The sequence below is a fragment of the Geotrypetes seraphini genome, chromosome 4, assembly GCF_902459505.1.
Source record: "Geotrypetes seraphini chromosome 4, aGeoSer1.1, whole genome shotgun sequence".
Classification (NCBI taxonomy): Eukaryota; Metazoa; Chordata; class Amphibia; order Gymnophiona; family Dermophiidae; genus Geotrypetes; species Geotrypetes seraphini.
In genome coordinates, this window is record NC_047087.1 from 174,555,518 (window position 1) to 174,583,155 (window position 27,638).

Genomic DNA, 27,638 nt, shown 5'->3' on the forward strand with positions numbered 1-27,638 from the left:
CTCATCTGTAGGGGCCTTTGTTTTCACTTCTTATTTTAATGTATTTTTTTTCTGGGAATTTATCAGTGTTGTTTATAATGGGAACAAAAATAGAAGAGAATTAATGTGTGTAGAATGAGGGGGTAACTAATTTCGTCAGCTAAATAATTCAATCCACTTCAACCAGACATAGGAGAACTCACGTACCATTCACACACCCTCCAATCAAAAACGTCAAAATAAATAAAAACTGTTCGACAACCTCCTAGCCATTCGAGCTGCAACACTCGACCCCCAACTCTACAACCTATTGACCTCGACCACAGACTACAAAACCTTCAAAAAGAAATAAAAACCCTTCTATTCAAAAAACACATAAAACCAAACTAACACAATCAGAACTGTCCCAAGCATCACCTGCAACTACTCCATATGTACTTCTGATGTCATGACAATTCAGACATAATTTATGTTATGTTATGTTTAGAATAATGGTTACATATATGAGGTTCAATAAAATAAAATTTTCACTGCCTATTTCTATTCTGACCATTTATTCCGTTTCATGGTCATTACAAAAAATATTTTTTTACATGGGGGGGTGTCAAAATGATGGGCCCCGGGTGCCACATACCCTATATATACTGCTCATATATTCATTGTCTGGGTAGGAGATAAAGGAGATCAGGAGCCTCTTAGCTCATTACTTATTTTCTTGGTGGATGGGGGAATCAGAAAGTCTCTTCATCCTTTTACAACATTGTAATAACAGGAAAAGTGATTCTTCCTGTACCCCACTGCTGAATGGTCATGCAATTCCAATTATTTATTCACTTGCTCTAGGGGTCATTTGTGACCCCAAGCTGACATATCAGTCTCATATTAATCTAGATTTCAAAGTAATGTATTTTTCACACTTTGCCAAATATGTTTGTTGTACTACTTATTCTTGCTCATGCTCTTGTTAATCAAATCAATCAATGCAATGTTTATCATAAGAACTGCCATACTGGGACAAATCGAAAGTCCAACAGTGGCTAACCCAGGTCCCAAGTACCTAGCTAGATCCCAAGTATAAAACTGATTTTATGCTGCTTTTCCTACGAATAAGAAGTGGATTTCCCCAAGCCATGGACTTCTCTTTTAGGAAGTTTCAAATTTGATAAACCACCTTATCAGGCTTCAAGGCGGTTTACATAGATAAAAACTAACTGATTTCACCACATTCTCTGGCAACGAATGCCAGAGTTTAATTACACGTTGTGTGAAGAAATATTTTCTCCAGTTTTAAATCTACTACTTAGTAGCTTCATCACTTGCCCCTAGTCCTAGTATTTTTGGAAAGAGTAAACAAGTGATTCACATCTACCCTTTCTACTCCACTCATTAATTTATAGACCTCTATCATATCCCCCCTGAGCCATCTCTTCTCCAAGCTGAAGGGACCTAGCTGCTTTAGCCTTTCCTCATAGGGAAGTTGCCCCATCCTTTTTATCATTTTGCTGCCTTTCTCCATATCTTTTCTAATTTTGCTATATCTTTGAGATATGGCAACCAGAACTGAACACAATATTTGAGGTACGACCATACCATACAGCAGACATGTCCAAATTTGGTCTGCAGGGTAATTCAATTTGACCCGCCAGTGAATTCCCTAATTTGGCCTACGTTGGCCCGTGCAAGAATACCCTCCTGCTTGCTCTCTGCTGGAAGCAACCACCAGCTACTGGGGCAGAAACAGGAAAGGACCAGCCATGAGACAGCGAGGAAAAGCGCGCAAGAGGGCGAGGGGCGGCTCCAGACTCAGGAAGAAAGCCCCCTGCAGCTGTACCTCCGGAGACGAAGTTAGCGTGTGACTCTCTCTGACAGCTCTCACTGTGTCCTTAGATTCCAGTACCGGCAGGGGCTGTTTGTCAATACCTCCAGCGGCAGCAGCAGCAATGGCGGTGCTTGGCAGGCAGAGTCAGCACTCTGAACAGGCTTCTCCTGTCCTGCCCTGCTGGGGGCCTTTCCTCTGCCACGTTAATGATGAGCAGGCAGGCAGGAGGGGCTAACTGAAGATTGTACTTACTATATATTTAGTGAATGTACTATGCTAGGTGTGTCCATCTTGCCAATTTCTTTGCAGAGGGCACCCTTTTTGGGCCCAAAAAGTAAATAAATTTGGAGAGGACGTTCTGGGACAGCCAATCGCTGTCTGGCTGGCCCAGAATGTCCTCTCTGACGTCAGAATTGATGTCGGAAAGAAGACTTCCTGTCGGGTTTAGTAGCTGTAGCGGCAGGGCAGTAAGAGCAGCAGACAAGGGGAAAGATGGGGAGGCTTTTTTTTTGCGGCAGGGAGGGAAGGAGATAGGTAGGCAGGCAAGCAGGCTGGCTTTGGCCAGGGAGGAAGGGAGAGAGGTAGACAGGCAGGCAGGCTGGCTTGGGGGATGAGGGTGGGACAAAGTGTGGAAGGCAGTGAGAGGGACATAGGAAGGAGGCACTGGGGCACTAAAAACATGGGAAGGGGCACTAAGGACTTGGGAAGGAGGCACTGGGGGCAATAAAGACATGGGAAGGGGCACTAAGGACTTGGGAAGGAGGCACTGGGGGCACTAAAGACATGGGAAGGAGGCACTGGGGGCACTAAGGACTCGGGAAGGAGGCACTGGGGGCACTAAAGACATGAGAAGGGGCACTAAGGACTTAGGAAGGAGGCACTGGGGTCACTAAAGACATGGGAAGGGGCACTAAGGACTTGGGAAGGAGGCACTGGGGTCACTAAAGACATGGGAAGGAGGCACTGGGGGCACTAAAGACATGGATAGGGGCACTAAGGACTTGGGAAGGAGGCACTGGGGGGCACTAAAGACATGGGAAGGAAGTACTGGGGGCACTAAGGACAGGAAGGGGCACTAAGGACATGGGAAGGAGGCACTGGGGGCACGAAAGACATAGGAAGGGGCACTAAGGACACAGGATGGAGGCACTGGGGGCACTAATGACACAGGATGGAGGCACTGGGGGCACTAAGGACAAAGGATGGAGGCATTGGGGGCACTAAGGACATGGGAAGGAGGCTCTGGGGGCACTAAGGACATGGGAAGGAAGGAGGGAGGGAATAGAAAGGGACAATTGTTCGGCCTGAGTGCAGAAAGAAAGAAACAAAAGAAAGGATACACAGACAGAAGGAAACGCAACCAGAGACTCATAAAATCACAAGACAACAAAGGTAGGAAAAATGATTTTATTTTTAATTTAGTGATCAAAACATTTTGAGAATTTATATCTGCTGTCTATATTTTGTACTATATTTGTCTATTTTTCTTTAGTTACTGAGGTGACATTGCATATTTGAAAGTCATTTGCCTTGACATCTTTGAAACCCCCCCCCAAATATAAATGATAATTAACATTTTCTCTGCGTATAGTGTGCTTTGTAGTTTTTTAAAATTTTATGGTTACCATTATGAATTAATAAGATATGTGTACATGAAAAATGAATGGAAGAAATTGGGGGCGGAATTGGGGGGTAGGGCTAGGGCGGGGTTGGGGTGGAGCTAGGGTGGGATTGGGGCGGGACTGACAATTAATAGATGTCCCCTTTTGATGAAAAAAATAAATGGTCACATTACGCATGGCAGCCGCTAGCGCGGCTTTGTAAAACAGGCAGTTAAAATTGATAGGATTGCTAATATTATCTGGATACTTGAATAAAAAACCAAAGAATGGTCTGAGAGACATTTGGAGCATTGAGATCAAGCATCAAATTTCTGCATCTCAATGGCCACGAATTTGGTCTTGGAGAATGAGATGTACAGTGTCAGCATCTATGAGACAAACTTGGCTTTTTTTGTTACATAGAGTGTTTTGGACCCCTGTTCGTTTACAAAAACTAGATAGTCCTTAGTCCAATAATTGCTGGCATTGTAATCAGGAACCTGGGACATTAGATCATCTACTTTATTATTGTCCCTATATTAAGATATTTTGGAATTCAATTTGGGCTCAAATGAACTCATTATTGGAAAATCATGTTGCACTTTCTTACAATACAGTGTTATTTGGCATGATGATGAGAAAAAAGAGTCAAATATCATCATATAACAACAAACTTTTATTAGTTATGACAGGGGTTGCCATCCAACATATAACCAATAATTGGAAAAATCACAAAAACCTTAGCTACACATTTTGGTGGAATTCATTATGCCATATATTTAAAATGGAACGAGCAATAGCAGTACAAAGAGGGACATATACTAACTTTATAAAAATATGGGGGCCATTGGCAAAATATTGTGATGAATAGTGTGACAGGGAAGTGCCTGTCAGCGGTTTAAACCCGGTTTTAAACCCTGCCTTGCAAAGGGCTGTCCCTATTCCTAAGCCCAGGAAACTGTCTAGTATCCCTGTGCCTATCACTAAGAGCCAACAGGCAGGGCGAGGCAGAGAGGCAAGGACAGAAACCATAACGTCTAGTTTAGGGCACTATAATTCCTTTTATGATCCCTTGGGCAAAGCTCTGACAAAACCTCTGAGAAAGAAAACCAGCACAGGCATGGTTAATGAGGGGGGTGTGGCTAGCAAGCAGGACGAACCCAGAGGGAGAGTGAGATTAGGCTTGCAGCATAAAATGAGCCCAGGTGGAAACAATAGGGGGAGGGCTGAGGAGATTACGAACACTGTGGAGAATACTGGAGAGAAGACTGGAAGGAGGAATGCAGGGAAGAGCCAGGCTGCACTAAGCAGGAGAGAGCCTGCTAAGAGGTCTCTGTCCCAGACCTTAGCTAAGGCACAGCTGGTCTTACAACCCTCCCGAGTGACCAGACTTCTAACTCCTCAACAGCAGTGCAGGGAAGTAGCAAGACCTCCAGGACAGGGCTGTCCATTAGCTGGCCCTGAAGGGAGTTCTTACCCTAGCTCAGAGAATGGTGATTCCCTAATGGAATTAGAAAGGGCGTTATCTGAGAGCAGTGACATGGAATGCAATCTCGCAGCATGGGAGCTCCAGGAGAGTCCCAGATAACGAGGTATGAATGGGGGAGGGGAATGAAAGTGAATGTTTGGAAGTAGCGTTCTTTCTCCCTTAGTCTAACTGTGAACTAGCATGAATAAATTACTTAGAGCACGAGAGGAAAGCCTGTGAAGATAGGGAAGGAGATGAGAACCTGTAATTAACCTCCTCAGAAAGCTTGCACGGAACTTAGAGTCCCGATATAGTTTAACCCTGAAGCAGGAACTTTGGGAGGGGACTAACAGCAGTCTGAAACGGTTGGGTTATAAAGTTCCCTAGCCCTACCCTGAGAGCTTGGGGTAGTGGGGGCATTGGGCTTCAGGTGGGACAGTGCTAAAGCTTCCTAATGATTTTTCAAACAGAAAAAGCAAAATCAGGAGAAAACATTTTTGGTTTTATTTTTGGCTTTTCTGCCTGGACATCAGGCTGGACTGTATGAAAATATGTTTTGTTTAAGTCTCCTCAACACAGAGGGACTGCCTGAACCCTAGTGCTGTAAACTGAGGGAAATAAACGAAAAGCTGAACTTTACCACTAACGCAGCCTCCATTAATTATTTCACTGTTTCCCAGCGGAAGTCCTCCTGGGAGCGCTTGGTCCTTATGCCTGGGGCGGGAGCTGGGTTGCTTGCGCTAGGCTTAACCCCGGCCCCGCCACAATAGTCATTGATTCTTCTCTTTTCCTTTTCTTTTTTTTATCACACAAAAGGGGGGAGGGAGTTGGGAATAATTTTACATAATATGTTATAATATGCTATATAATATGTGTGTTTATTCCTATTGAAAATGTGATAAAGGATGGGTGGTTGGGGGGGTTATTGCATCACTAGAATTTTATGTGGTAGAGATTAATGTGCTATTGTGGAATAACTTGTATAATATATTATTTTGTGCACTTGCTGTTCAATTTGAAAATGAATAAAGAATTAAAAAAAAAAAAAAAGGAAAAAGACTTCCGGCGGAAACATGGAGCTGTAGACAGCGTGTTGCTATAGCTCCGTTACACCTAACCATGGCGCGGCAACTAAACTGCTTTCCTCCCTCTGGTTCGGGTCTCCCGCGGCGCTGAGGAGTGTGTTGGAGACGCGGTGAGACTCGACCTTCATTTCCTCGCAGCCCTGAGTTGCGGTCACGGGACGCCCAGAGGCCACGCGGCGCCGCAGTCAGGGAACGGCTGCGACCTCGCCCACCGGATCGCGGTGCGGCTCCTCTCCTGCAGGCCGGAGATCGGGAGCGGTGTTCGTCCGGTGTTGGGGAGTTTGATAGAGGCATGGCGCGATTCCGACCTGCTTTGCCTAGCAGCCCTGCAATTTTGGTCCCGGGTCTCCCGGCGGACACGTGGCGCCGCAAGAAGAGTGTGGCTGCGACGCTACCCACCGGCACGCGGCGTGGCTTTCCCTCCACAGGATTTAACTTGGGCTCGGTCTCCTCCCTGTACCGGGAAGCTTTTTGGTGGCATGGAAATCGGGGAGCCTAGGATAGGGTCGCCATGGCAGCTAAGGCGGTCCGGAAGGATCGGGAGCGGAGAGTAAGCTGCCTGAGGCCAAGATGGCGGATCCCGTGGCGCCCCCGTCGCCGGAGGCTCCTCACTCATCCTGGGTTACCGCAGTTACAGCAGAGGTTCAGGCTGCTTTGGAGAGCTCTCTGGGGGACAAACTGCAGCGCATCCTTGATAAACTGGACACGTTGGACCAGCACTTTGCCTCCCTCACTTCAGAGGTCAAGGAGACTCAGCAGCGGGTGAGTGCTGCTGAGGATCACGTCCAGCAGCTTGCTCAGGAGCAGTCCGCCCACACTACAGCGTTGGAGGTGTTGCGAGCCAAGGTGGATGACCTGGAGAACCGGTCCCGCCGTAACAACCTTCGGTTTATTGGCCTGCCTGAATCGGTGCGGGACGTGGAGCTGGGGGCGCTCTTGGAACGCTGGCTGCCTGAGTCTTTGTCTTTATCATCTGCTTCGGGCCCCTTGAGAGTGGAGAGGGCGCATTGCTTGGGGCAGCGGAGAGAGAATGCTGACAGACCTCGAGTGGTTATTTGCCGTATCCTGAATTATCATCATAAGATGGAGGTCCTGCGAGCGTTGCGGCAGGGCAAGAAGCTCTTGTATGACAACAAGCCAATTCTTTGCTTCCAGGACTACTCGGCGGAGGTCTCTCAGGCACGGCGCAGGTTTTCTCCTCTCTGCACCCGTCTCATCCAGCGCCACATTGCTTTTTCTCTGCAATACCCGGCTCGCCTGAGGTTGACACATCAGGGTAGAGCTCATCATTTCGACACCTTGGAAGCCGCTCAGCGATTCGTGACGGAGATGATGCCTGAAGAACCACTGCAGGGAGCTGCTGTGGACTGAGGGGACCCATTTTTGGGGACTGGTCTGTGGTTTGAGTTTGGACTCTCTTTTCCCTTTATGTTGGGTCTTAGTGTTTTCTTGAGGGACTGCCTGGTTGGTGTGTGTGAGGATGGTGGGGGGTTGACCTGGTTATCCTCTGTTAGTTTGGGTCTATGCCTGTTCGGTTCGGTTTGAGCATTGGAATTTGGATTGGTGGGTGGGCATGAGGTTAGGCGTTGTGGCTGTGGTGTTGGGGGAGGGGAGGGGTGGGCTGAATGTCTTTGGGGGTTTGGATGATGGAGGACGTCTTTTACTATTCTCTGGGTTTGGGGTTTGTGGGTCGGGGGGTACTGGTCCTTATTCCCGTGGGAGGGTGTACCTAGTTTCCTGGAAGTGATGCCCTTTTTGGGGTGTCTTGGGTGTAGATTGGGTGAGGGTTGGTTGTGGAGGGGGGATAGAGGGGTGGGGAGGGAGGGATTTGGGGGGTGGGGGTGGGCCTCGCAGGGTTGCAGGGATTCCGTGGAATTTTGGGGGGGGGGGGGGGGGGTTGGGGGTTTTAGTGCTAGGGGTCTGACTTGGTGGCAGGGGTATAGCTTGAATCTTGGAGCCAGAGGTGGCGAGAAGCCGGGAGAGCGGTGGCTGGGACGCTGCTCCGGCATTATACTGGTTTTCTCTTCTCGTGTGATTTGGCTATTGAGAGGTTTACTCTGGAATACACTTTAACTTCTTGGAATGTTGGGGGGATCCACTCCCCTATTAAGCGTTCCAAAATATTGCAGCGCTTGAATCGTTCTAAAACCTCTATTGCTTTTTTACAGGAGACCAGATTAACCTCAGCGGAACATGCCAAGCTCTGTACCTGGTGGGTGGGTTCCTATTTGGAGGCGCCCGCCGTGGGGGGAAAGGGAGGTGTTATTATTTTGATCCGTAAGGGTCTTCACCTACTCACCCAGAAAGTGCTCCGCGACCCTAGTGGGCGTTACATAGCTGCTTTAGTGTTGCTTGATAATCGACCACTTTTGCTCTGCAATGTTTACGCTCCTAATAATCCATCAGCCAGGTTTTTTCGGGGGCTTCGCAATCAACTCTTACAGTTTGGAGATGTTCCAATGCTGGTGGGCGGGGACTTTAATGAGGTACCGGATCCAAAGTTGGATCTGCTCTGCTTCGGGTAGAGAGACCTCCAAAAATTATACGGGTGGTCAACTTTTAGAATCCACCTTGGGGTTGCTCGATGTGTGGCGGGTGCTGCACCCGTTGGAGAGGGATTACTCCCACTTGTCAAGGGCGCACGGGACGCTTTCCCGAATTGATTTTATCCTCATTTCTCGAGCGTTGCTTCCCCGGATACTGGGGGTTGATATGGGCCCCATTGAAATATCTGACCACACCTGGGTGGGACTTAGGTGGACTTGGGGAGACTCTCGATCAACAGAGGGTCCTGGCGGTTTCCCTGTTACCTGTATAAGGATTCCCGTTTTCACGAGTTTTTGATACAGTGCTGGAGGGATTTTCAATTTAATAATCAGCAGCATCGTGATGATCCCATTCTCTACTGGGAGACGGCAAATGCTGTGTTACGGGGGGATATCATTTCCTATGTGGCCAGGGAAACGAAGCTGAAGCATAGGCGGATTCTGGCTTTAGAGCGGAGGGCGACTGTGTTGAGACGCCAGTACGGCAGGGCACCCTCATTTCAGCTTTGAGCGCAACTTTTGGAGGTACAGCAGGAACTGAACGAATTGTTGCATCTCCGGGCTCTGCGGACGAGGGAGTACTTTAAGTTTCATTTGTTTCGGTATGCGAATAAGAGTAGTCGATTGTTGGCCCGTCTGGCACATCCAAGGGGCGGACCTGAGAGCATATCGGCTCTTTGGGACCCATCTGGGGTGCTGCATCATCGGTCGGAGGAGATATGTGACCTCTTGCGAGAGTTTTTTGCTGAGGTGTATACAGATCCAGGCCCTGAGCTTTTGGATGGGCAACTTTACCTTGACAGCCTCGATTTGCCTTGTTTATCTCAGCAGGATGCAGCCGTTTTGGATCTTCCCATTACCGCAGAGGAGATGGAAGGGGCGATGGGGTCAGTCCGTTGAGAAAGGCGCCGGGCCCGGATGGGTTTCGGAGTGAGTTCTATAAGCTGTTGGTGACGGACGTAGCGCCGTAGCTGGCTGAGGTTTATAATCTGAGTGTTGCTAAGGGCTTTCTCCCTCGCTACATAAATCTAGAGTCTATTATAGTTCTCCCGAAGCATGGTAAGGACCATCTTTTGCCTGAATCGTACCGTCCTATATTATTGTTGAACTATGAGGCGAAGCTTTTGGCTAAACTTTTGGCTACCCGCCTGGCGCGCGTTTTGCCATCGGTGATCTCTGACTCTCAGGTGGGGTTTGTGCGGGATAGGCCGGTGGCTAAGAATATCAGGCGCATCTTGTTAGCATTGGAACGGGCGGAACAGGACGGTAGCCCCGCCATGCTCATTAGTTTTGATGCCGAGAAGGCGTTCGATAAGGTGCGGTGGGGTTACCTTTTTGCGGTGCTGAGGGCGTACGGATTGGGGCCCCTTCTTTTTTGGTGCTATCCAGGCGCTGTATAGTGATCCAGAGGCGAGGATTTCGGTTAATGGGACTTGTTCTGGTTTTTTTTCCTATTTGCCGAGGGACTTGCCAGGGCTGTCCCTTGTCGCCGCTCCTGTTTGTGCTTTCTTTAGACCCTCTCCTTCGGGAGCTTCAGGTAAATGCGGATATTCGGGGATTGGTCTTGGGAGATTCTCATTTTAAAACTGGCGGCGTTTTGCGGATGACCTCTTGGTCTTTTTAACGGACCCGCAGCGTTCCTTGCCCGTATTGTTGGAAAGCCTTCGGGAATATGGAGATTTCTCCGGCTTCGTCTTGAATTTTGCGAAATCCGAGGCGCTGGCTTCCTCGGTTCATCTTCGGCGGTATTGGGGGGCTGGTTTCCCGTTGCGTTGGGCTGACTCCTCTTTTAGATATCTGGGGATAATGCTGACTATGGATGTGTCCCAACTGTATCGTCTAAACTTAGATAAACTCCTTGCGGATACTAAACGGTTGCTAGCTAAATGGCAGGCGTTGCCGCTGTCTTTGTTGGGACGAATTCATTTATTTCGTATGGTTGTCTTCCCGAGATGGCTTTACGTTCTTCAGACTCTTCCCCTTTCTCTGTTGCAGAGGGATATTCGCTCCCTCACCTCCCTCTTGATCCGGTTTTGTTGGGGTGGCCGAAGACCTAAATTGAAATGGTCCCTGTTAGTGGGGCCTGCCTACGGGGGTGGTTTGGGGGTGCCTGACATCAGGATTTATAACCAGGCCTGTTTGCTTCGTCATATTAGTGACTGGGTGTTGGGTACCTCTTTTTATACGGATCTTACTCTGGAGAGGGATCACTTCTATCCCCTTCATCTATTGTATCTCCTCCATGCCCCGTTGTCTAAACTGCTGCGGCCCTGTAGGCGTAGTATCTTGTTTCGGTCCTTGTGGACGGTGTGGCACCAAGTCCTTCGGTTGTGGAATCAGGACTCTCATACTAGTGTACTTCTCCCGTTGGTGGGGAACTTAGCTTTCCCTCCGGGGGTTGGACCTTCCGTGTTTGGTCGTTGGAGGGCTCGGGGGGTAGAACAGTTGCGGCATGTTCTGCGGGAGGATGGGTCTCTCTTAACTTGTGATGAATTAGCGGGGAGGGGGGTTCCGGAGCTTGGACTTCCTTTTATTTATTGTCAACTCAGTCACTATGTGGCTTCCCTCCAGGGGACTTCTTTGCAAGGGGATTTTGGGGACCGGCTCAATACTTTTTTGACTGCAGATCCTGATTCCAGGGTATCTATCTCTGTTCTGCATGGCTGGATCCTGGCTCTTTGCCCGCCGAGGGTTTTTCCTGGTATTCTGGAGGCATGGCAGCGGGACTTGGGTAGGGACTTGGGGGAAATGTTTTTGTTAACTGTCCTGAGACGCTCTACGGGCTTGGTATACAGTGCAGAATTTTCGCACTGTTCTGAGGGCCTATGCTTCCCAGAGTCAGGCTTATCATATGGGCTGTATTGATACTCAACTATGCATCCGCTGTTCGGTGGAAGTAAATTCCTACTTTCATGGCATTTGGAGTTGTGAGAAGATTCAGGTATTCTGGACGGAGCTGGCCTCCTTTTTACAGGGCTTGTTGCAGACCCCTGTGCCAGTCTCAGTGCAGTCTATGCTGTTTGCCCATTTCTCTTTCTTGAATATGTACACTTCTTATGAAAAATTGTTTCTTAGTAAAAGTTTTATTTTGGGGAAGAAATGTATCTTGTGTTGCTGGCTTTCTTCTGAACCACCTTCTTTCTGGTATTGGAGGAATCGCCTTCATGAACTTCTGGGTTGGGAGGCCCGCTTGGCCTGTTCTTCTCGACGCCGGAGCAGAGACTTTGTTCACACGTGGACTCCGTATTTGAACATTTTAACTCCTGAGAGTCGTAGTCGTGTTTTGAATAGACTTCACCTCTGATTCAATGCTTTAATGTGTTCTCGCTGTTCCCTGCCTAAGCATTTGTTGTTTGTATCTGGGGGGGATGGGGAGGGGAGGGCGGGGGGTTGGGGATTCTTTGCTGTGGGGTGGGGTGAGGTGGTCCGGGGAGGGCATAAGAGTCCAGTCCTCCGTGGGTGTTTGATGAAAATGCATATCTTGGTTGTCATTGATTTTGTATTTACTATTGCTTAATAAAATAGATTTAAAACAAAAAAAAAAGGATTGCTAATATTCCAAATGAACAATCTCCAACAGCAGATCAGTTGGCTGATTATTTTCAAGGGAAGGGAATTTTTTTTTTTTTTTTTTTAATGAAAGGCTTTTATTGAAAAACACTCCAAACATTATCATTTCACAGGAAATGCAAGAACAGAAAATACATGGAGCAAAGTACCACACTCCAAAATAACCCACACAGTTAATATCAACAATATCATAGACATGTGCAAGTCCTACAAACTAATAAGAACCAGCTAAAATACCCACCAAAACACAGCTAATACCCCCCCCCCCCCGCCCACCCCAGGGACAAAAACTCAATACCTACAGCTCAAAATATGGTTGAGAAACAGTCAATTCCAAACAAAAACCAAAAGTTGAAAAGGAATATGGTTATGGGATCCCCCCAAGCATCGCCATCCATTCCAACTCCAAGGCCAACTCAAAGCCCTTGGCCACCCCTGCCACAAATCCCCATGGAAGCCCGAAAACTACGCCAAATATGAGCATAGCCATGTAGTTTACCATGTCGCAAGGCCGTTAAGTGATAAAGGTTCTGCCAATTAAGCAAACGTTGCTCCACCAGGGCCCACGTGGGAGGGAGCGCCTGATTCCACAAAGAGGCAATGGCTAATCGAGCAGCAGTGAATGGCAACTTACAAAACAAAGAGTCACCCCAAGCCAGGTCCAGTTGATGCCAAAACAACAATGCGTGTCGCCAATCGGCCGGTATCTGGACATCCAGGATCCGGGACACCCGAACAAAGACCTCAGTCCAGAATCCACACACCTGCCCACACTGCCACCACATATGAAAGTAGGTACCCACCTCCCCACAACCCCTCCAACATAGAACACTCGCACCTCCCTGCCAACGAGCCACAACCTGAGGGGTATAGTACCAATGAAAGAGGACCTTGTATCCATTCTCGATCAGCAAAGCAGCCACACCCGCCGAGGAAATCTCCGACCAGATGTCACCCCAAGTGTCCCAGGAGATAGCAGAACCACAATCACCCTCCCAGGCCCTCATGTAGGGAAGGGGAGCCCCCCAGACAATTAAGACACCTGTATACCGCAGAAAGAACTCCCTTCCGGAGCACTGGGCCCAATAGCAGCTCAAAGGGCGTCTTACCACCCCTCAAGTCCCCCCAGAAGGGCCCGAAGTCCTGATATAATGGAGAACTTGTAGGTAGGGGAACAGATCCCGTACTCCAAACTCAAACTTGCCCTGAGTTCTGCGAAGGGTCTAATACTGCCCAGAACCGGATCCCACAACTGTCCCACACAGACTAAGCCCCGAGACTCCCAGTCAGCAAACACTCCCCTATCCCTTCCCGGAGGAAAGTCAGGATTATGTCTCAACGGTGTGCACCAGGAATGCCACCTACGCCACAATAAACTGGCTCGGGTCTGATTCCAAACCCTCAGAGAAGTCGCATCCGAGGATACCTCCCCCACTAGTCGCACCCTACCAGGCACCCACGGCCGATGCAACAAAGGCACCCCATCACTTAAGCTTTGCTCAATGTCCACCCACTGTTTCGGCGTCTGCGTCTGCCACTCTAAAAGGGCGCGAACTGAGCAGCCTGATAATATTTTACCACATCAGGGACCCCCAACCCCCCAGCCCCTCTCCCCATACATAAGACCTTCCTACTTACTCTGGGCCGCCGACCAGCCCAAATAAAATTAAAGATATGTCTTTGAACCCCCTCCAACGTTCTCCTACCCACCCAAAGAGGCAATACTTGGAATAAGAACAACAGACGAGGCAGAATCATCATCTTCACAATGGCTACCCGACCCCAACCAAGAAAAATACAAATCTTTCCAATTGAGCAAATCCTGGCGAATACGCCGAAAGAGCGGAGGAAAATTAAGGTCATATAAATCCACTCCCGGCGGTCCAAAATAAACTCCAAGATATCGCAAAGAGCGCTGAACCCACCGAAACGGATACCGGTCTCGGAGATAGGATACCCGATCAGCAGGCAAGTTAATATTAAGGAGCTCCGATTTGCCAACATTGACCCGGAATCCCGACACCTCACCATACATATCCAGCTCCCGTAATATAGCCGGTAGGGAAGTGGTAGGGTCTTCCACCGTAAACAAAATATCATCCGCAAACAAAGCCAACTTATAATCCCTTCCCGGCACCGTAACCCCCTTGATATCCTGATTCATCCGCACTCGCTGCGCCAGGGGTTCCACCGTCAAAGCGAAAAGGAGCGGGGAAAGAGGACACCCCTGACGTGTTCCCCTTGCCAGAGAGAAAGTCTCCTAATAACCCCCATTCACCTTGATACAACTAAGAGGTCCAGTATATAGAACCCGAATCCAATCCCGCATTCGTGGACCCAAACCCACCGACTCCAGGACCCGAAATAAGAAAGGCCAAGATACCCTATCGAACGCCTTCTCAGCATCGATAGACAAAAACACCGTTTCCCGCACCCCCCCCCCTGACCCGGTCATACAAATCATAAACCCGACGAGTATTATCACCCACTTGTCTGCCCACCACAAAACCCGACTGATCTGGATGGATCAGCCGGGGAATCCAGCTCATCAATCTGTCCGCCAAAACCCGTAAAGATCTTAGTATCAACCCCCAACAAGGATATCGGCCTGTAGGAAGCACATTGAAGGGGATCCTTCCCCTCCTTAGCCAACACTGTCACACCGCCAAGCGCATGAAATAAGGAAGGGCACCATTCCCTTGTAAAGAGTTAAGAAAACGCAACAGAGGAGGTAGCAACAGATCCTGAAAACGTTTGTAGTACCGAACGGTAAAACCGTCCAATCCAGGTGACCTACCAAGCTTCATAGAACGCAGCGCTCCACGAGCCTCAATCAACGTAAGAGGGCGGTCCAACCGCGCCACATCAGCCTGTGCTATCCGGGGCAACGCTGCAGAAGCTAGATAAGCGTCCTGGTCCTGTGAGGGCCCCGGTGCTTCCGGAGTATAGAGTTGGGAATAATATTCCACAAAACGGGCACAGATAGCATCCTCAGTCTGTAACAATTCCCCAGAGGCCGCCCGAAGCGAAAGAATCTGGATACGTGTCTGTCGCACCTTAAGACGATGGGCAACCAGTCGACTAGCTTTGTTAGAAAACTCAAAATATCTCTGTTGGAGAAGCTGTAAGTTATTGTGCAATCTGTCCAAGTCTAAAGCCTGGAGATCCCGACGTGCCTGAAACAAGCGCTCCCGCAGCTCCGCATCCCAAGGACAACGCTTATGCATACACTCCAACCTACCAATCACACCCAACAGGACCGCTGCATCCTCCCGTCGTTTACGCTGCCGGGCCGACGACAGGGCAATCAATCTGCCCCTAAGGGTTGCCTTCAACCCTTCCCAGACCGCTTCCAATGAGGCTCCACACTCCACATTCACATCCAAATATTCTTGTATCCACCCTTCAATCTGTGTGCCCACCTCCGGGTCATCTAGCAGACTATCATTAAAACGCCAGAATTTCTGTCCCGAGCCTCCACCCACCCCCTGGATCCGCAACCACACCGGGGCATGATCCGACCACGTAAGGGACTCAATCCCCGCGGACTCCACCCTCCGGAGTAGTCCCCGCTCCACAAAAACATAATCAATTCTAGAATATGAGGAATGGATTCCCGAAAAGTAAGTATAGTCCTTAACCGAAGGATGTAGCCACCTCCAGCAATCCACCACATTCAGAGTAGCCAATGCCTCACGCAACAGTTTACGATCCCTTCTCCCATAATGATCCGCCCTCCCTGAGTTATCCAAATGAGGGGTCACTGTGAGATTAAAATCCCCACCAAAAACCAGGGCTCCCCCCTTAAACTTGAGGATCCGAGGGACCAACTCACGAAAGGTCCCCTGACCTTCATTAGGGGCATATACATTTACCAGGGAGTACAAGACCCCCTCAATCAGAGCCTCCAACATAATGTATCTGCCCTGAGGATCCCGCACCACCCTACGTACCTCACAACGAATCCCCTTACGGATAAGAATTCCCACCCCACCCCTCTTAGAAGTGCCCACCTGGGAAGCCCAAAAGACCTGCGGGAACCTATGATCCCCGACCAAGGATTCATGAGACTGTAGTAGATGTGTTTCCTGAACAAAGCAGACATCAGCCCTCAAACGGAGCAATTCCCTATAGAAAGCTCTTCTCTTATTGGGGGAATTGAGACCCCTAATATTATATGAAACCAATCTAAACACCCCCATATTCCAAATTAAATAAGAACATCACAGACCCAACCTCAGCAGACATATCCCCACATCCCCCCCCTCCCCCCCCCCATCCCTCCCCTCCGCCCCACCTCCCCCAAGTGAGAGTCCTCAGATCTCCCACCAACATACAGAGAAGTGAACCATCCCCATGGCCTCTGACACATATCCCACAATCAAACATCAACTATCAAGAACAATGTTTATAAGAATCCCCCTTATCCTACCCACCCACCCTCCAAACCCCCACATCGCATTTCACACTCCCCCCTCCCCCATGCTACGATACCCCCCATATAACACAAACACAAAACCTTCAACTTCCCCCCCCCACATCCCAAACCTGTCAATGTGTTACCCCCACAAAACACCCTCCCACGGAGCAAGACCCAACAGTCCATTCCCCGGGAGGGGAGTCCAAAGACCCCCCACCGAGACATAAGGAATGACAGTGGAAGGAAAAGAACAGATACAGTCAATCGGCTCTCAGGGGGGAGCACTCAAAGAAGAAGCAGCGGCCTGAAGAGGGGGTCCACCCCCTCGGCCACCCCTCCCGCTCCGGGATCCATTCTCCACTCGTTGCCAGCAGGAGGAGGCAGGGCGTCTCGCTTGGCTAGGCATCACACCCCCCGCTGGAGCAGCCTCCTCAGGAATCTCAATACCCGCTTGTTGCAACAGCCCACAAGCCTCTCGAACAGTGGCAACTCTGGTGTGGACTCCATTGATGGTAATAACAACCCCAAAAGGGTAAGTCCAGCGATAGCGTAAATTGCTGCGCTGCAAAGCCTTAGTCACTTCTTTAAACGCCCGACGTTTCTGGAGCGTGCCAGCAGCTAGATCTTGATAGAACTCCAGCCGGTGACCCTCCCAGGTGACCGTTCCCATCTCCCGGGCTCTGCGGAAGATCCGCTCTTTAAGAACAAAGCTTTGGAGGCACAACACTATATCTTTAGGTTGATCCAGTGTCCGGGGTCCCAGAGCGCGATGAGCCCGTTCCAATCCCGGCTCCAGTGTGTCATCCTGCAGGAGCCACCTGATCAGCTTAATTGTGGTAGCACGAACATCTTTAAACTCAGGCAGGTCCGGTAGGCCCCGCACCCTCAAATTATTACGTCGGGTGCGGTTCTCCAGGTCCTCGACCTTATCCAGAAGAGTTTGGTAATCCGCATACACCGTCTCCAATGATCTCTGCATTCCAGTTACACTGTCCTCGCAACTATCCAGGCGCATCTCCACCACCTCGATCCTCGTGCCCACCTCCACCAGGTCAGTGCGCAACTCCTGCACCGCCTCCCGAACTTGCACAGCCACCGCAGAGATTTCAGATTTTACCTCTGCGATCCAGCGCTGCATGTCCGCTTTAGTAAGCGGGTCCAGCGATGTGCTCTCCGGCACCGGGTCCACAACCATGTCTGCTACAGCCGCTAGGGTGCCGCTCAATTTCGCTGCCTCCCCGCTGCTCGTCTCAGGGCCCATGCTGCCACGTGCAGCCCGGCTCAGCGCTTGTTCCAACGTGCGCTGGCCGGGTTTGTCGCCAGGCAACTTTTTCCTCGTTGCCATAGTGTTCGCTGTGCCTTCACACACCTCACCAGCCCCCGGGGACAAAAAATTTGCGCCGTTTACACACCGAAATGATAGTTATTTCGCCGGCCCGAACAGAGCTCTCAGTTCAAGCTCCCATCCGCGGCAATGACGTCACTTCCTTCGGGAAGGGAATTTTTGAATCTCAATTTGGCTGAATGGGGTCTATTCGGTAATAGAAATAAAGATGCTCCTGTAGATTTAGGGCTCTTTTACTAAGCTGCAATAGTGGTTTTAGCGCGCGCTGAATTGCCGTATGCACTAGACCAGGGGTGTCCAACCTGTGGCCCCAGTAAGTAAGTCTATTCTGCTCATATCAACAAATTCAAAATAGCAACAATGAAAAATGAGAACATTAGAAACCTTAATGACAAAACAGTGCCTGCACTGTAAGAAGGAGGCGCCTGAACTAGAGACCCCCCTAAACAAAGTGCTAAACCCATTCGGATGGCACTCTTATAAAAGGCTGGTCAGAAAACAGAAATCCAGCTTACCAATACTTGGAAAGGCAGACAGTCGGCAAATCAGCAAGGTATAGGGCGGTTTCCCGGAATAAAGTGTGGATTTACAAGAAAGTAGTAAAAACCTAATCTTTTGTTCTTGTACAATCCCACTTTATTCTGGGACCAGTGGGACATAACAGAGCAGTCTCGAAAAATCAGGGTGGGACTGATGAGCCTGCTGCCAAAAAAGAGGCACCAAAAGCAGCATTCTGCTTGGCTGCCACATCGATCCTGTAGAACTTGGTGACAAAACACCTCTGGTAGAATGAGCACGCACCATGAGGGGGGGAGGGCTTCTTTCCAGCCACCACATAACCCACAGAAATGTCTAATAATAATAATAATAATAACTTTATTCTTGTATCCCGCAATACCATGGAAGTTCAATGCGGTTAACAATAGAAGAGACTGTACATTTACAGCGATGATACATATTACAGTGTTATTACATTTACAAAGATGTTACATAAATAGCGGTAATAAAAAGGCATATACTAAAGAAGAGACTGTACGTATACAGCGATGTTCCATGTTAAAGCGGTGGTACATTTACAGTGATGTTAAATGTGAGGCAATGAAAAGGCAGGGCAATTAGATAAAACAGAGCTTGAGAAAGAGAGGCCATAGTGGCTTGGGAGGGGGGCATAGTCAGAGGGAATGGAGGCATGTCGAGGTCAGGAGGGTGCAGGGAAGGGGGGAAGGCAGCGTTAGCGGAATTTGTCGAAGAGGTAGGTTTTTAGTGACTTCCTGAACAGGTGGTAGGGCGGGGAGTTGGAGATGAGGGCGGTAAGGCAATTGTTCCATTTGCCCGCTTGGATCCATCTTGAAATGGTGGCCTTGGAAGTTGGCCTACCCTTGTAGCAGGACCCACCAGAACGAACAGATGGTCAGATGAAACTTGGTGACTTCCAGGTACTGCAACAACAGTTTGCACACATCCAAGGACTACATCACCCAATCTTTCTCCCTGGAGCCAGAGGAAGCAAAAGCAGGAAGCCGGACTTCCTGATTCACCTGGAAAGCGGAAACCACTTTCATTAAAAAAAGACGGAACAATGTGCAGCACCACACCGGAATCCATAATACACAGAAAAGGTTCCTGGCAGGAGAGAGCCTGAAGCTCCAAAACATGAGGTAATAGCCACTAGAAAGACTGTCTTGATTGTGAGATCCATAAGGGATGCCTGCTCTGGAGGCTCATATAGCAGACAAGCCAGAGAATGGAGAACCAGGTTAAGATTCCAAGTTGGACAGGGAAGGTGCAACGGACGCTTAAGTCATAGAGCACCCTGTAGAAAAGCATCCAGGCTTCGCAACTGTGACTGAAGAACCAATCAGTTTTCTTGTTGGCTGCAGTCACCATGAGATTGAACATGGGATGCTCCCACTGATCTACTATGCAATTGAAGGCTCTTTGAGACAGAGACCACTCTCTGGGATCCAGAGTGTGATGACTGAGAAAATCCATTTTAATGTTGTCCACTCCTGCCACATGCACCGCTGACAGTACCACTAGGTGTCACTCCAACCACCAGAAAAAAAGCTGAGCCTCCAAGCTCAGAGAGGGACTCCTCATGTTTCCCCTGCTGACTGACATAAGCCATCACCATGGCATTGTCCGAGAATATGTGGACTGCTCAATAACAGAGATGACCCTTGAAGTGGAGGAGAGCCAGCCGAATCGCCTGAAGTTCCAGGCAATTAATTTACCACTTGCACTCTGAGTGAGCCTACTGTCAACACCATTCCCCAGCCTTTGAGAGTCGCATTTGTAGACAGAATCATCTAATCCGAGATATGGAGAAGACGGCCCCTGGATAATGAGAGGGGTTGCAACCAAGGCAAGATTGTTCCGTGCCACAGTCATCCAGGGCAAGGTTGCATGTAATGGGTCCCACTGGGGATTCCTGTGTGAAAGCAGAGAATCCTGCAGTGGGCAGTCGGGCTCTTGTCCAAAGAATCACATTGATTGTTGCCACCATGGTCCCCCAAATCTGCCATGCCATTGGGACCAGAGTGGCCAGAGGGTCCCTGAAAATCTGACAGAGCTTCTCCTGATGGAAAAATGAACTCCTAGATTTTCCAAATCCTGCATCAGCTTGAAGTGACTCTTACTGAAATTCATCATCCAGCCCAGGCACTGCAACAACTGTACAACCTGCTGAACAGCTTGACGCTGCTTGGACTTTGAAGGAGCTCTGATCAACCAGTTGTCCAGATTCAGGTGAACCAGAGCACCCAGGATGCAAAGATAGGCCACCACCACCACCATCACTTTGGTGAAGATCCTAGATGCCATTGCCAACCCAAAAGGCATCACCGCAAACTGAAAATATTGCTCCAAGATGTGGAACTTCAGATATTTCCAGTGGTCTGGAAAAATGAGAGCTATGCCTCTGTCAGATCCAGGGAGGCTAGGAACTCCCCTGGTGCCACCGCTGCTGTCACTGAGAGCAATGTCTCCATGCAAAAGAGAGGCACTTTAAGGGCCACATTGATCGCCTTGAGGTCCAGAGTCAGTCTCCAATTGGAGCCTTTCTTTGGAATGATGAAGTATATTGAGTATCTCCCAGAGCCCAAGTCTCGCTCTGCAATGGGTTCTATGGCTGCAATATCTAGTAATCTGTGGACTGTGGCCTGCACCTGTGACCACTGTGGAGAGAAGTGCACTTGGTGACCTGCGCCTGAGGAATCCACCTTCGGAGAAGCAAAGCGCTTGTTAAAGACATCCGCCATGGGATAAAGCCATGACATGGCCCCCAGGAGTCTCCTAGATCAGTGATTCCCAACCCTGTCCTGGAGGAACACCAGGCCAATCGGGTTTTCAGGCTAGCCCTAATGAATATGCATGAGAGAGATTTGCATATGATGGAAGTGATAGGCATGCAAATTTGCTTCATGCATATTCATTAGGGCTAGCCTGAAAACCCGATTGGCCTGGTGTTCCTCCAGGACAGGGTTGGGAATCACTGCCCTAGATGTCCATAAGAATTACAATGAAGTCAGGATGATCAACAAAAGAGGCAGATGCTCCCACTGATCTACTATGCAATTGAAGGCTCTTTGAGACAGAGACCACTCTCTGGGTTCCAGAGTCTGATGACTGAGAAAATCCACTTTAATGTTGTCCACTCCTGCCACATGCACCGCTGACAGTACCACTAGGTGTCACTTCAACCACTACCAAATAAAGCTGAGCCTCCAAGCTCAGGGAGGTACATGAAGGAACATTATGCAGTGATAAGCTGCTCAGAGTACAGCTTTAATTCCTGGAGAGATTCAGAGATGAAATCCACAAGATTCGTGTGCTTTAAAAATCTGCGCATAGTGGGATCCTTCACCAATTCAGGGGCACCGCACTGATCCGGATCCTGGAGATCCACCAGATCTGCGGCTGCTGCAGTGCCCACATGCGAAAGCAGAGGTATGGAAAGTGTATCTGGTACAACCGTGAGCATTACCAGCTTACCTGCCAGTATCCCTGAGGGGAGGCAAGACAAAAGACACTAGTCTGCAGGAACAGGGGTCCCTGTGACCAGTACAAAATCTGGGGGAAACCCATCCTCCCTATTTACCAGATTTGGAATGTTTAGAGGATTTACGAGGTTTATCTCCCAAAACGCACTTGTGTTTTGCCGTAGCATCGCCTGCACACTCCCCAGGGCCTCCCAACATCATTTGCTTGGGAGTCAGAGCAGAAGGTGCTAAAAGACTCTCTTTGGAGATCGAAGGCATCAAATTTGGGCAAGCCTCACCCTCTTCAAGGGCTGTAGTGCACGTGGAACCCGGCTGTACATCTAACAGCCATTTACTGCAAATGAGGCTTTAATCTATCACATCTTGCCCTAGGGAGGCCATCTATGTGGTTTTCTTTTAAAAATGAAGTTGGCAAGGGTACAAAAAAAATATTTAAAATCAAATTAGGAAAAAATCCAGATGGCCACTGCAGGTAACAATTTTTGACTAAAAATAGCTCAGGAAAAACACAAAATCCACAAATGGTGATATTAGGATTTTAGGACTGCCCCCCCCCCCCCCCCCCCCCCCCGGACCAGACTTCCATGGCCAAGTACCTCTGCCACCATTGGGCATACCATGCCGTGGAGGAATGCAATTTGGCTCCAATCCCAGGTGCACCTCAACGAACCACACAGCCTGTGCTCGACCTGCTAGCGGACAAACCTGGGGTAAGGAAGCTCCCAAGGGAACAGTCCCTGAGCCCCGATGAGCAGGCTATCCAGAGGGTTTATTGCCAGGGAAACCCCCAGTGGCAGACTTTTCCAAAGGTCTGTGATCTCCTGCAGTCAGAGCTGTCCCCACAGGGAACCTCCACAGCAAGAGGGTGAAAACTGTGAATGCAAAGGCCGAAATTACACAAAATAAAACAAGCAGAAAAGACAAGTTCCTACAGCCTGGCTTGTAAGAAGGAAAACTGATGTGTTCAGGGACAGTGATGAGATAAGAGGTGGAGAGGTTTAAATCTCTGAAGTTTGAGGCTTCCTACAAAGTCCTGGCGGATAAATGGAAATAATCCATTAGTCCCAGATTAAAGTGGGATTGTACAAGAACTTCATCAAGGTATTTGCAGTATATAAATAAAAATTGTATTGTATAAAAGAGCCCAGGTACACATTTTACCATAACCCCCTTAAATTCTATGGTGAGCTCTCCAAAACCCACCCTAAATCTACTGTACCAAACTGTATACTACCCCAATAGCCCTTATGCCTGCAGGTTTCACCTATATATGTAGATATAGTTTGTTTTGGGTGGGTTTTTGAGGGCTTATACCTTCTAGGCTATTCTATTGACCTGCTTGCTATTCTACCAGGACTGGCCATAACATCTGAAGCTGTCATATAGGCTGATATGTACTGTTTCATTCATATCTTTGGGAGTAGGAAGGAATCAGTGGCCATTGCCTTCATACCTGCAGTGGTCATCTGGTCAGTTTGATCACCTTTTGGCACTTATTCATTACTGAAACAATAATGTTTCATTATTGCAGCAAAACTTCTAGATCATAAGTCTGCCCTAATCCCATCCAAAACACCTCCCAAGCCTCCTCCTTGAGATTTAGATGTACTGCAGACAAACAGCATAGAAAACCATCTAAAAAATGTGTTTTGAAAAAGGCAATTTGGACATTTTAGCAAATGTCCAAATGCCATTTTACGTCATTTTTTGGACATTTTTCTCTTTTGAAAAAGAGCCCCTTAATTAGTTAAAAAGCAAAAACATTAAAATTTAAAAATAAAACCAATAAAACATTTGCAAGTGCTTTTAGCACAGTGAAAGCAGAGCCATGCACATTTTGTATTCTGCTGTAGTGTTTTAAGAAGCAAATCAAGAAAGATATTGCCTATTTCCTACCTCCTCTTCCTCCAGATACTGTTTATCAAGCTCCACACAATAGAATTCTATTGGGAAGCTGCAGGGGTTCTTCACCAGCAGTTCTCTTTCTTCCCCAGAGCTGTAAGGCAGGATAGGTCCCAATTCAAGTATGTGTGGGGAGAAATCCAATCGGGGTTCTAGTCCCTGCCCCTGTACAAGCAGTGTCATCCGTTGACTGCTCTGGGAAATATGCATTACCAAACGCTGATTGTAGTATTTCTGAAAACCAAATAAACAAAAAACATCACATATTTATACTGTAGTATTTCTAACATATCATCCAGAGACTATACCAGAGCTGCCAAGTTATCCAGTTCCAAGAAGGAAATTTTTTAGCTAGCCCTGGTTTTGAATTTACATTCTAAGTTGTGTGATATTTGCAGTGTCTGATTCTACACACTGCAATCACAGCTTTGTGTCTTATATTGCACCATTATAGGAGTTGGTTGATTGTGCTGTTGGTTGGTTCGGGTGAGGGAGTCCTGTGAATGGTATCCCCTCCTGAAGAAGCTCCAATACATGAAACTCGATTTGGGGGGGAGGGGGGGTCAAGGGAAATATGAGACAGCTATAGCAATTGGTATCACACAGCATCAAGACTGGAGCAGTTGTGAGACTGGTCACGGTTTCTTCACGGTTCAAGATAAGAACATAAGAACATAAGAACATAAGAAGCGCCATCTCCGGATCAGACCTTCGGTCCATCAAGTCCGGCGATCCGCACACGCGGAGGCCCTGCTAGGTATTCACCTGGCTTATTTTATAGCCAACCATATCTTTATATGCCTATCTCAAGGAGATATGCATCTAGTTTGCTTTTGAAACCTAGGACTGTCGATTCCGCAATAATCTCCCCTGGGAGAGTATTCCAGATGTCAACCACTCTCTGTGTGAAGCAGAACTTCCTGACATTGGTCCTGAACTTGCCCCCCCTTAGCTTCATTTCATGTCCTCTTGTCCGTGTCAAATTGGACATTGTAAATAATCTTCTCTGCTCTATTTTGTCAATTCCTTTCAGTATTTTGAAGGTCTCGATCATATCCCCACGCAGTCTCCTTTTCTCAAGGGAGAACAATCCCAGTGTTTTAAGTCGATCCTCATATTCCAGTTTCTCCATACCCTTCACTAGTTTAGTTGCTCGTCTCTGCACCCTCTCCAGCAGTTTTATATCCTTCTTTAGGTAGGGAGACCAATGTTGGACGCAGTATTCCAAGTGGGGTCTGACCATTGCCCTATAAAGCGGCATTATAACTTTCTCCGATCTACTCGAGATTCCTTTCTTTATCATGCCCAACATTCTATTTGCCTTATTTGCCGCTGCCACGCATTGTGCCGACGGCTTCAGGGTCCTATCTATCAGTACACCCAGATCTCTTTCTTGTTCACTTTTCCCCAGAGTTGCACCTGACATTCTGTACTCGTATTCCTTATTTTTACTGCCTAAATGCATTACCTTGCATTTCTCCACGTTGAACTTCATCTGCCATTTCTCCGCCCATTTTTCTAACCGACACAAATCGCTCTGGAGTTCCTCACTGTCCTCCTGCGATCTGATTGCCCGGCAGAGTTTTGTGTCGTCTGCAAACTTGATGATCTCACTGAATGTTCCGTTTTCCAGGTCATTGATATAAATATTAAAAAGGATCGGCCCAAGTACCGAGCCCTGGGGCACACCACTAGTCACTCTCTCCCAGTCGGAGAACTTCCCATTTATGCCCACTCTCTGCTTTCGGTTTTCCAGCCATTTGCCTATCCATCTTTGTATATCTCCCTCTATGCCATGGCTTTGTAGCTTCCTGAGAAGTCTTTCGTGTGGAACTTTGTCAAATGCTTTCTGGAAGTCCAAGTATATTATGTCCACCGGCTTTCCACTATCAATTTGCTCGTTCACGGTCTCAAAGAATTGGAGTAAATTCGTCAGACACGATTTCCCTTTCCTGAATCCATGTTGACTGGGTTTCATCAAGTCGTGTGTGTCCAAGTGCTGAACTATGCTATCCTTGATCAGTGATTCAATCATCTTGCCGGGGACAGACGTAAGACTCACAGGTCTATAGTTGCCCGGTTCTCCTCTCGATCCTTTTTTGAAAATTGGCGTGACATTCGCTTTCCTCCAGTCGTCTGGTATCTGACCAGTTCTGATTGACAGGTTTGCAAGTTTTTGCAATAACTCTCCAATTTCAATCTTCAATTCCTTCAAGACTCTCGGGTGAATTTCATCCGGTCCAGGTGATTTGTCACTTTTAAGTTTGTCGATCTGATAGTATATCTGGGCTAAGTCCACTTCAACTGTGGTGAGGCTGTCTTCTATTTCTCCTGCAAACACTTTCTCCGCTTCAGGTATTGTTGAGGTGTCCTCCTTCGTAAAAACGGACGCAAAGAATGAATTTAGTTTGTCTGCGATTTGTTTATCTTCCTTGATGTACCCTTTTCTTCCCTTGTCGTCCAGGGGTCCCACTGCCTCTTTTGCAGGTTTTTTCCCTTTCACGTATCTAAAGAAGGGCTTGAAGTTTTTGGCCTCCCGGGCTATTTTTTCCTCATAGTCCTGTTTTGCTTCCCTCACCGCCTTGTGACATTTCTTCTGTTCATCTTTATGTTTGTTCCAGGCTTCGGTTGTCTTCGTGCATTTCCATTTTTTGAAAGAGTCCTTCTTTACCTTTATGGCTTCCTTCACCTGTATGGTAAGCCATGCCGGTTCTCTTTTGCCTTTAGTTTTCCGATCTTTGGAAATCCTCGGAATGTAGAGATCTTGTGCTTCTGCAATAGTATTTTTCAATAGGCACCATGCCTGATCTACTGTTTCAAGTTTGTCCACCATCTTCTCGAGTCGTTTTGTTACCATGGCTCTCATGCAATCGTATTTACCCTTTTTAAAGTTTAAGGTGGTGGTTAAGGTTTTGACATGTTTCCCTTTCCCGATGTCAAGTTTAAAGTTGATTACATTGTGATCACTCGTTCCCAGTGGAACCATGACTTCTACTTCTGTTATCGGTCCAGTGAGACCATTTAGGACCAAGTCCAAGGTGGCGTCGCCTCTTGTCGGCTCTTTTACCATTTGCTCCAGGAAGCAATCCCCTAGCACCTCCAGGAACTTGGCCTCCTTGCCGCAGTTGGAGGCTCCTAGTTTCCAGTCTATTCCTGGGAAATTGAAGTCTCCCAATATAACTACATTGCCTGTCTTGCATACTTGTTTGATTTCCTCCATCATTTCTGAGTCAGTGACTTCCGCCTGTCCTGGGGGACGATAGTAAAGGCCAATTTTTATATCTGCGCCATTGCGACCAGGAATTTTGATCCAGAGGGACTCCAGCTTCTCTTTCCTGTCTGTTGTACTCATTCCAACAGAATCTATTTCTTCCTTAACATATAGGGCAATACCTCCAGTGTTTAGATCTATTTCTGTACATGGTGGTTTGAGATGGTGATCAGCTGTGAAGCTCCGAGTTTATCACTAGAGGCTAGTTTGTTAGATCTGAGATTTTCACATTCACGTACACAAATGCAATGGTGTGTTATTGTTTAAGAATATTAAAAGGTGATTAATGATTTTGAGTTGACCAGTATAGGATTGTCAGAAATCCAAGATTGGTTTGGAATCTTCCTGGAACGAGATAACTTGGTAGCTCTGTAATATTGTTGTTAAAGCAATGAAGAAACTTTGGAAGGTTCATATAAGTGGTTCTGCCAGCTCCAGAGGATTGTTCGGTCAATAGATTACAATGCTGAATAAGACACCAGGGTAGTAATTTATAAACCTCTCAGTTAGTAATGGCCATAATTATATAAAGAAACTGAAGCAAAAAAAAAAAGAAAGCATAGAAAAGCATAGGAGAGAAACAGATTATCAACTACGTAAGCACTCACGGTTGTTTCTTAATAGCTGCTTG

The 27,638-nt window shown here is 47.9% G+C and overlaps 1 protein-coding gene across 6 annotated transcripts in view; it reads right to left on the reverse strand.

Moving 5' to 3' along the window:
- Positions 1 to 27,638, reverse strand: part of HYDIN (HYDIN axonemal central pair apparatus protein) — a 1,718,235-nt gene that overhangs the window by 815,349 nt on the left and 875,248 nt on the right. For all 6 annotated transcript variants that reach the window (XM_033943280.1, XM_033943278.1, XM_033943277.1 and 3 more), the window contains one exon: positions 23,731 to 23,970. In XM_033943280.1, coding sequence (XP_033799171.1) covers positions 23,731 to 23,970 — 240 coding nt within the window. The remainder of the gene's footprint in view (positions 1 to 23,730; positions 23,971 to 27,638) is intronic.